Raw genomic sequence first — 10,000 nt, 5'->3', positions numbered from 1 at the left:
AACTCTATTTCTACACAAACTCCCATATAAAAAGTTTGGCAATCTGACAAAAAGTGTATAAAAGAAAATATATAATGAAGTAAGTAGAAAAAAAAAAAAAAAGGTATATAAAATGAAAGCTTTATTGACACAAGAAAGCAAATTTTACCTGAGTTTTTGAGCAAGAATTGAAAAAAATGGCAGCATCTTCTGGCTGCGGTGGGAGGCAATCCTCCTCACTCTGCGATTCTTTTTCTCCACTGTAGAACACATCCCAATCGATCTTCACAAGTGCAGGGTCATTGAGACGACGAACTTTCACCTCCTTGTTCTTTAACCTTTTAATAGAAATATCCAAGAAAACAAAATATTAACAAGATATTATGGTCATTACAAATAGTACCTTGCATATATATATATATATATATATATATATATATATATATATATATATATATATATATATATATAAAACCCTGTAATAGCTTGTTATTTACTATAGACTTTTTATCAGAGTCAGCAACATTAAAAGAAATTTAAAGCATTACAGAAAAAACTGACGTACCTGCGAAACCGTTTGCGAAGTATTTCATCACCTGACACTATTTGGAGGTAACCAATACAGCCTGGAGTCTTGGAAAGGACAGCTTCGGTGCCCATAACAACTACAAAGATGTCACGACTCTCGTGGGCATTGATGATGAATTCAGAAGGCTGAACAGTTATCTGACTGCCTGCAACCCCTTGTGTATATCTGTCATCTAATGCAAACAAAGTAAATAAATAAGAGAAACATTTTACTTCTGTATACGGATTTTATGTAATATCTTTTATATCAAAAGGAAAAGCCATCACCATATGGCATATAAAAAAGAAGCTCATGTTGACTTTGAAGGACTTCAAACTATTTATAAAACATAGCAGTTCTATATTGCAAGGTAGTGGAAAGAAGGTTTTAGTAGTGGATACAAAGAAGATATCTCAAACAATAAAGAAAAAATCATAATCCAGACTTTAAAATATATAAATAAAGCTCTAGATCAAAAATAAAAGTAAAAACGAAAGTAAGAAACCTGAACTAGTCCTAGGACTTGCTAAAATGACTGACAACCTTTGGTCTTCTGATATATAAATGTCTAAAACTGGCTCTGACATACTTAAGAAGAAAAATAGGAGAGTAATGCCAGGTTTCCCTCTCATTCTTTTTAAGAAATACCAATTAATCCCTTACCTGAAAACACCTGAACTTTGACAAACATGGCACGATCCCCCTTATTCACAAAGGCAGTATTGAACATGGTTGGCAAGGCTGGTGCCAACTCTCTGATCACCAAAGCCTTGCCCTCGGGGAAATCAGGCACATGGAGCTCACACTGGCCACCAAACCCTTGGAGGGGGATCTGTTGATTTATTATTTTTTAAGAACAGAATAAGAGAAATAAGTGGCTGAAATAAGGGAAAAATATCAAGCTCAACAATCATAAATCATGTCAGCTCACACTATCCAATAGTTACATCAATTCTCCATTGAAAATATCACTGTGAATCATGGACAGAATTAAAAACAAGACTTACATGCACACACCTTTAAATTACCCAGACTTGAAAATAAGAAAAGATATTTCCATTGAACAAAACACTCGACTACTAATCTAATATAGTGTTATATAAAACTAAAAATGAAATATATCATCACATTTGGGATGTTTAGGACGTTATGATTTACCTGATATTTGATGGGTTCCGTTAAGCCTCGTGGTCTAAACACGAGTGTTCCACTTAAGGCTTCCACAGTAGTGGGACAAAAGAAGACGGAGAATGCAACCTCTTGGCATGGTTTAAGGACAACATCCATCTTGGCTTTACCTTCTCTACCACCATACTCACATATCTGGATTAGAATATAAACCAATGATAAATATACAAATAAACAAATACACATAATATATAATATATATGTGTATGTGTGTATATATATAAATATAAATATATATATAAATATAAATATATATATAAATATAAATATATATATAAATATATATGTATATATATACAATAAAAATCCATGTTTAATATATAACCACAATTTAGTTCAACCTGTTTAGCAGCCAACAAATAATAATATTAGTGATAATATCTATTAAGGTAAAAGCAATAAAATGTTTGAAAAGCTAACCTGAAAAGCTTTACTGCCTTTGATGCCAAGGATGAGGTTGAGTGCCTCTGTAGTACAGTTGTTACGAAGCACTATTTTCTGCGATGCTCTCCCTCCAATGCGTTCAGTCCCAAACACAAGACGGGATTTGGTGCTCTCTAGAGCCGAGGCCAAGCTAACCTGGGACTACAAACAAGATTCTTTAAATTAGGAACATAAGAATATATACATGCCTTCTATTGACAAGGCATTTTTCAACAATTTCTCATTTTCTACATAATGAGAAATATATACTATATACTCTAGGTAAAAATGTGTAATATCAACCATAATAAAAGGAAGACTTAGCATTGTTTATAAAAAAGCTTATTACATTACATTATCAAATCATAATCTAAATAACCTTCATGTAAGATTTTTGGAATTCCTATCATCATGTTATAAATAAATAGTTAACTGTCCATACCGCTTGTGGAAGAGGGGCACTTATAGCTCTTGTTAGAGACGAATGGGTCAAGAGCTTAGCAACTTCTGGAGCTTTCTTGACAGCTGCAGATGAGATACCAATCATCGACACCTCAAACTCCATTCCATCTGGCTCTATGCGCATCAGTAAAACACTGTCAAAAGGGAAAGAAATCATAGATGGTATCATCAATGCTATTTAAAATCTTAAATACTATGAACAACTGCTTTGTGAAAGTGAACACAAAAATCAAAGTAATGACACTAACCTCTCCATTCTTCCTAATTGACCTCTGGGTGAAAACACAAGACTAGGAGAGACTTGGGAATGAGGTTGGATAGTTATAACTGCAGGAACAACACTGAACACATCTTTGTGTTCTTGAGGAACCAAGGAAATCCGAAGTGGAAAACTCGAGGAATTTCGAAGAGGAACAGTCGCTGTACAGGATTCTGTGGACACAGTCTCCAGCACCATTGGCTCAGCAGTGCGGAGTGATTGTAGCTTCACCACACCCACTTGAGCCTGTTAAAAAAAACAGAAGCTTGAGGAAGTAGATAAACACTGACATTCCCATTTGTGGATTTAGAGTGTATAAGTTTTAAAGCTAATCATGAATTTGCTTGCATTTACATAAATATTTTATCACATAATTTTCATATACACACAAATACAACTACAAATACACACACATAGATACAAATACAAATAGATACAGAAACAGACACACACAAATTTCTGAATAAAAATCCATAAAATATCTTACCTTAATAGGCATGGCTGCAACAATGATGGTGGACTGATCAGGAGAGTCAAGTTCAACCTGAATCTGACTTCTTAACCCTACCACTCCATTTTCATCCACTGCAGGGACAAACTTTATCAAAACAAGGAACAGGGTATTTGAAAAAAAAAAAAGCCAATATGCCAACATACACACAAGCATTTAGCTTAATTTCCTAAATTACTAGAAAGAATATCACCAGGGTAATGCCTAACCTTTTATCTTGTCAAGGTGTGGTGCCTTGAGCGTGACTTTCAAGACCATGGGTATTGGGCCGTGCTCTGTGCTGGCAGATGGAAGCTCACAGGCTACATGTGTAGCTGACACAAGCTTTATGCGCTCATCTGCTGTGCCAGTCCAATAAAAGATGGGGGATGTTGCAGCAACCTTCAGAAACAAAACAATAATTGGATCACATGGTAGATATTTTCTTTTGATGAATGCAGGTTTAACACCAGTGTCTTTCTTTTTCTAGCCCAAGAAGTAGGTTGCTTAGAACAAAGCCACTGACCTGCTGAAGGGTTAGGATGACTGGAAGTGATTGATGTGACTGGTTGATAACCATAACTTCTTTAGTGATGGAACAGCCCTCTGGCACAATGCTGAAGTCTATTGCTTCTTTACCACCACTGGTCAACAAAACCTGCAAAAGGAGACACTCAAAAACCGATAAAGTATGGAAACACTAAATCCTGCATGCATTACTGAGTCATACCATTTACCTCACCATATAAACCATCCAATATTTATATCAGCACAATTTGTAGGGCTATAAAAATATAATTACAACACTAATGATCATCAAGTATACCACGGGTAAACCTACATGGGGTTCCTCAATTTGTGCACAAACAAGAACATTATGGATTGAGACACCCATGCTGGCTGAAGGAATAGTTGAGCCTTTGGTAAGATCAGAGACTTGTACTTCCAGCACTGCCTCAAGTGACCCAGCCTGCTGACTGCATATCTTCAGCTGAATTTGACACATACTTTGTGGTTCTACAAAATATGATGGTTTGAAGATCAGACCACTTGTTGTTGCTGGATTTCTATTCAAGCTTTCCTGTAATAACATTTCACTATACATTATCCATTCACTCTCTCAACATGCTAAACTATTTTTGACAGCTGACATTTAATTGATGTGGATGATTGCATACATTAAATAAAGATCTACTATTCGAAAAGGAAAGCAAGGAAAATCTAATATAACTGACCTTTACGCAGTTCAATGACAGCTGGACCCAGCGCTGCTTAGGGTTATGGAATACCATCGTTACTTCTGATGCAATACCCAGAACACAGACACCCGGGAACACAACCTTCTTGGGTAAGCTCACAGTCAAATCATTTCCACCTGTTTTGGCATTCTGGTTATTAGTATAAAATAAAAATGGTTCTGTTTCACACAATTATTTCTAACCTTTTCAGACTACCTTTTATTTATTGTAATTTACAAATCTTAAATACCCTAATCAGAATGCTTAACAATTGTTTTTGATATATCAGAGCCCTTTCTATTGATACTAGTCCCTGATCTCCCATTTTTTTTAATGACTAAAAGAGGAGCAAGGTCTATGCTAATACGAATTTCAAATCACAAGTGAATGAAAAAGATAATAGTTAAAAACAAATAAAAAAAATTACAAATATAATAAACACATTTGTAAACTATCTAAAATCCTCTTTAATTGTTCCTTACTTTGGATATTGTAGTTAAGATCTTCCTGTGAATGATGTTGCCGGAGAGCTTTGGCTGAATGTATTTTCTGAGCTGAGTTGGCATCAATGCCTTCACCATTTACACCAATGCCATGGAGTCCTGATGGTACGCTTGTTGACCGCACACTCGGGGGAACCATACCCAATGCTCTGCCTTCTGACCCATGGGTTGGAATTGATTCTGGCCTCTGTAAGTGTCCTGTATGTGCAGCATTCAGAGGAACTCTATCTTTTCCCATCAACGGCAATTTACTATGATGTGCTGACGACAGTCCCATCCTTGGTTTGGGTCTCTGCTCTTTGACACCTAGCTTGATACTATTGGCCTCTCTAACTCCCATTCCATTCTGACTCAGGGTACTAGATCTAGACTTTGAACGTGGCATGCAAGGAGTGGATGCATCAAAATCGCTGTCTGTATTATCATGAAAACTTGAAAATTGTAATTTTTGTGTGTCCTCTAAAATTCTAGACTTGTATGGAGCAATCTTAATTGACTCATCAATATGTGAATCCCCTAAATTAGCCGATAAGTGTTTCGAGATAAATGGAAAACGATGTGTCCCAGTTTGGCTTATGGTCTCCAGGGGAACAGAATCTGTTCTCTTAGCTTTTAATTTTTCCATGTGTTTATGTGGTATTCCATCAATATTATCTGCCTTGGAGATGTGCGACATCTTAAGTGGTTTCTTTGACGAATCTCTTCGTAATTGGTGAGTTTCTGTTCCAAGATTTTCTTTGTCAGCTGTCTGACCCTTTTGCAAGAACCTTTCTTTCTGCTTCATCTGCAGAGCCTCACGTTGCTTCCTCAGTTCCAAGACATCAACGCTGGTATCTAAGTCGCTAACATCCATTGTTTTGTGCAGTGCCATCTTCTCCTGTGATATCTTTATTATCTTCTCGACCAATACTTGGGGATTGTCACAAGCAATGGCTTCAGACAGAAGTGCACGAATCTGCTCCGAGTCCATAGGTCCTGTGATTTCATTTAGTGTCCTCTCCAGTTGTTGCGAATTCTTTTTTCTTTCAAACTGAAGTTTGCTGATTTCTTTGCCATCCAAATGAGACTTCCCTAAATCTCCAGAGTAATGAACGCTCTGCTGTCCACTTTTCCCTAGCGAACCATCAGCATCGAAACAGCTATCATCAGCGTTCTTTTCTGTATGTGAAGCATTTGCCATTTGGATCCTACCTTGATGCTGATTTAGAGAAATTGATTTTACATCCCAGTCCCCTTCCGCATGTGAACCACATAAAGTGTCTGACCCAGAACTTGATGATGATCTCTCACTGTCTCCCTCTGAATAATCACTCGAGGAATCCTGTAAGGTTGAGTGGCTTGTCGAGTGATATCCTGAATTCTCTTGCTTTTCATTATTCGTACTTTTGTTTGATACTGATGAATTCAAATTTTTCTTTGAAGATCCCTCTGAAAGATATAGCAAAGGAATTAGAGGAATATATTTCCATTCACACAGAAAGAAACAGACGTAGCTATACTGCTGATAGAACTAAATGCTCATGACAGCAGTCAGACTTACCATCAAGCATAATGGACTGCCCTTGATCATCTCCCTGACCGCTGACCTCTACAAGTGGCAAGGGTTCCCCAGCTGATGGAGGAGAGTGGACAGCATCACCCCAACCAAAGTTTGGCTGAAAGCAAAGTGATAACATTTTTCAACATGCCAATCTTAATAAATACATTAAAGTAAATAAACTGTACATGGAAGGACATCAAAACAAATACCTATATATCTATCTATCTATCTACACATTTCTATACCAATATCTATATAAAAAAAAAAAATAATATATATATATATATATACATGTATATATATTAATATCTATAATATATTATTTACACAAGTACATACATTTACGCTTATATACATCAACACATATTGATATATAAATAAATAAATAAATAAATAAATTAATTAATTAATCAATCTCTCTCTCTCAATATAGCAAAAGTGTTAATCTCACCCGGTCCTGCTCCAGCCCATCCTCATCCCCAAGGGAGCCAAGAGCCTCACTGCGTAACTTGAGGTAATCCTCCACCAACATCCTGTTGCCAGGCCCAAGCAACATTTTCTCTGGACTTTCAATCCATGATGGCCTGCACAATGTATTATCATTTTAGCAAATATTGAAAAAATATACAAGCAAGATAGGGGCAACAATAGAATAATCCCAATGCATAAGTATCTAACCCAAATAATTATAGAAAAACAAAAGGCAGTAAAAGAAAGGAGTAATAGAACATTGCACAGTTGCTGAAAATATTATATTCTTCATTCACAGTATCATGCACATTCAATTATTTAATATTTTGTTGTACATAATTATCTACATTCATTAGTACTCCTGATTTAGAGGCAAGGATGGTTTCATTCATCCTGCACCAGGGAGAAGGAATCTGCTTTAAAAAACTTCCAGACCTAATCTAGTGGTATTAAAAAAGTACATTTAAACTAAATTCTATTTTTAATTGTTCAAACATTCAGGATATACAGAAGTGTGGAATATCCTTATTCTGTGCATCCAAAACTTACATCTTTAGATATTCAGAATACAAGAATCATGCATATTCACACTATAAATCTTCACTGTGCTTCACAGTTCTACTTATAAAAAAAATGGAACCATAACACAGTGTTCTAATAACTTTTTTACTTCAGAGTCAGCACTTACATAAAATTCCCAACAGTCTAAGATTAGGCTTCCTAGGTCATTTATTTTGGGTTTTACAAATATTTAAAATAAATAGAAATCCAACAACATATAAATACAGAAAAATCCACAAAATGAATTTTAAGAGAATGGCTTTAAGCATTACTTTCTTCACATGGGCAAATATTCCTCTTTCCCCCTTATTCTTAACTTATGTCAAACAACATAGATGGTGACCAAAATGGAAAATAGTATTCTTGTTGTGACAGGAGTTATGGTATATGCTTTGGAAATGTTTACTATAAAGATTAGTAAATTAATTAACAAATAATGTTATTAAAGTCATATGTACAAATATTGTGATAAAGTCTACAAAAAGTACCAAGCAAAAATAGTTCTACTCAATTCATCCATTTGCCAGGAGAAGGCAGACCAAAAGACAGAACAGTTTCTGCAAAGTACTTAAGTTTAAACGCCAGGTTTTTAAGGACGGTTCAAACAATTTGGAAATTAACGGCTTACCTTATAGTGATTTCTTGCACGCCATGGATGCCAGAGAAGCAGGAAATATCAAGGTTGTTCCCACTGCATGACTCCTCTTGCATGAAAATATTAGCTCTTTTGTTCTCCTCCTCTTCCTTTTCCAAAAAATCCAAGTCGGGGACGTGGAAGGATTCTCCATGCAGTGCACTGGCCAGCTCCCCTTGGTCAGCTTCAAATATGTCATATTGAGGATCCCCTCCCCTGTGATGAAAAGATCTCTCATCAAAATGCTACTTTTTGAGTTACAATAGCTATGTCTCATCAGGTGAGATATCTCATTTAGGGCTACAAAACAAAAAACAATGATGACAATAGATAAAAAATAAAATGATAATGAGGATGCTGCTATTATCACTACTATCAATAAAATTGCTTTCATTACTAGTGATAGTAATTTAATATTGATAATTATACTTTTATAATGATGATGATAATAAAGACTAGTACTACTACTACTACTACTGATAATAAATCATACTCAAAATATCAATAATAAAATAATAATAATAATAATAGCAGTTCAAATGCTACTACTACTACTACTACTATCATAAATTATGAAAATAACAGGCATTACCACTAGCACTATCATTACTACTACTATTACTAAGAAAAACCCTTACCAAGACTGGTCAGCAAAACTGCTCTCTGAATTTTCCTTGAAGGCCTCACCAAGAGAGCCAAGTGAATTGCAAGATGTTGACATGAGTTTAGACACATCTAAGGCACCTCCAAACGTTGTTGATCGAGCTGATATTTGACCAGCATCAAAATTTACCTTAAAATAGTCATAAATATATGAATTAATTATCACATCTCAATTTTGAATCTCAAATACACAAAAAATATGCCAAGCATGAAAATAAGAACATTCCTAAATAAACCACACATTATCAAATTGAACCACCCTCTGTCAACCTACATAACATGCCCATTCACTCACCTTACTGTTATCAAACACAGACTCATCATAGTTCTCCAACATTAATTTACTATCACTTCCTCCAACATGTGGCTCTTGTGGACAGGTAATTGGGTTATCCATAACCTGCAGTTGTGGGTGTTTCCTTGTGCCTTCTGCCTCTGGCTGCTCCTTCAGGCTGATGGCTGGACGGTTCATACCAGTGCTTGACTGCATCTCCCACAGAAGAGAGTCTTGAGGCTCTAGGAGACAGGATGGAAGGCCCTCCATCATGGCCCCACCTGCTTCACTGGCTGGCCACATCCCTGAATAAAAGGATTATATCAAGGGAAATTGAAAACATGTAATCACTTCTAAATTATCTGTATAAATTGTGGTGTATTCAACCCATTGCAGACAGGGGGCTGAGTGAGCCAACTGGCTGTCAGGATGGGCAATCTCTGATGCCACAGGCACCTACTAAAAATTAGAGGGACGCGGAAAATGTTTTCTCCACCCTATTGGTGGCGCAGACTTGCCCAATGAACATTTTCCCTTTAATCCATCACAAAACAAGGGTTTAGGCCAACTCAGGAAAGCTACAGCTCTAAAACGGTCATAACACTAAATTTATGGCTGTGTGTGTGCTTTAACTCTGAGCAGTTTCTGATGTTGCATCAGGTATGCATTAAAGCCCATCTTTTAAGCCTAAAAGGAGCCATTGTGTACATATGACACTCATCTGCAAGGGGTTGATACAAAGGTATT

General features: G+C 36.1%; 1 protein-coding gene across 1 annotated transcript in view; it reads right to left on the bottom strand.

The window, feature by feature from the left end:
* The window catches only part of LOC122252547 (uncharacterized), a 24,212-nt gene that overhangs the window by 7,084 nt on the left and 7,128 nt on the right, over nucleotides 1–10,000 (bottom strand). The window contains exons 7-24 of the mRNA XM_086543129.1: nucleotides 9,275–9,558; nucleotides 8,955–9,109; nucleotides 8,311–8,532; nucleotides 7,102–7,234; nucleotides 6,651–6,765; nucleotides 5,090–6,538; nucleotides 4,605–4,744; nucleotides 4,211–4,450; nucleotides 3,896–4,027; nucleotides 3,600–3,771; nucleotides 3,367–3,464; nucleotides 2,869–3,125; nucleotides 2,601–2,754; nucleotides 2,156–2,320; nucleotides 1,706–1,870; nucleotides 1,211–1,379; nucleotides 545–740; nucleotides 149–317 (exon numbers count right to left, since the gene is read on the bottom strand). Coding sequence (XP_086399255.1) covers nucleotides 149–317; nucleotides 545–740; nucleotides 1,211–1,379; nucleotides 1,706–1,870; nucleotides 2,156–2,320; nucleotides 2,601–2,754; nucleotides 2,869–3,125; nucleotides 3,367–3,464; nucleotides 3,600–3,771; nucleotides 3,896–4,027; nucleotides 4,211–4,450; nucleotides 4,605–4,744; nucleotides 5,090–6,538; nucleotides 6,651–6,765; nucleotides 7,102–7,234; nucleotides 8,311–8,532; nucleotides 8,955–9,109; nucleotides 9,275–9,558 — 4,415 coding nt within the window. The remainder of the gene's footprint in view (nucleotides 1–148; nucleotides 318–544; nucleotides 741–1,210; nucleotides 1,380–1,705; nucleotides 1,871–2,155; nucleotides 2,321–2,600; nucleotides 2,755–2,868; nucleotides 3,126–3,366; nucleotides 3,465–3,599; nucleotides 3,772–3,895; nucleotides 4,028–4,210; nucleotides 4,451–4,604; nucleotides 4,745–5,089; nucleotides 6,539–6,650; nucleotides 6,766–7,101; nucleotides 7,235–8,310; nucleotides 8,533–8,954; nucleotides 9,110–9,274; nucleotides 9,559–10,000) is intronic.

Source organism: Penaeus japonicus, unplaced genomic scaffold (assembly GCF_977035675.1).
Source record: "Penaeus japonicus unplaced genomic scaffold, GWHDUDI00000001_assembly GWHDUDI00000013, whole genome shotgun sequence".
Lineage (NCBI taxonomy): Eukaryota > Metazoa > Arthropoda > Malacostraca > Decapoda > Penaeidae > Penaeus > Penaeus japonicus.
This window is presented reverse-complemented; position numbering and strand designations above follow the sequence as displayed.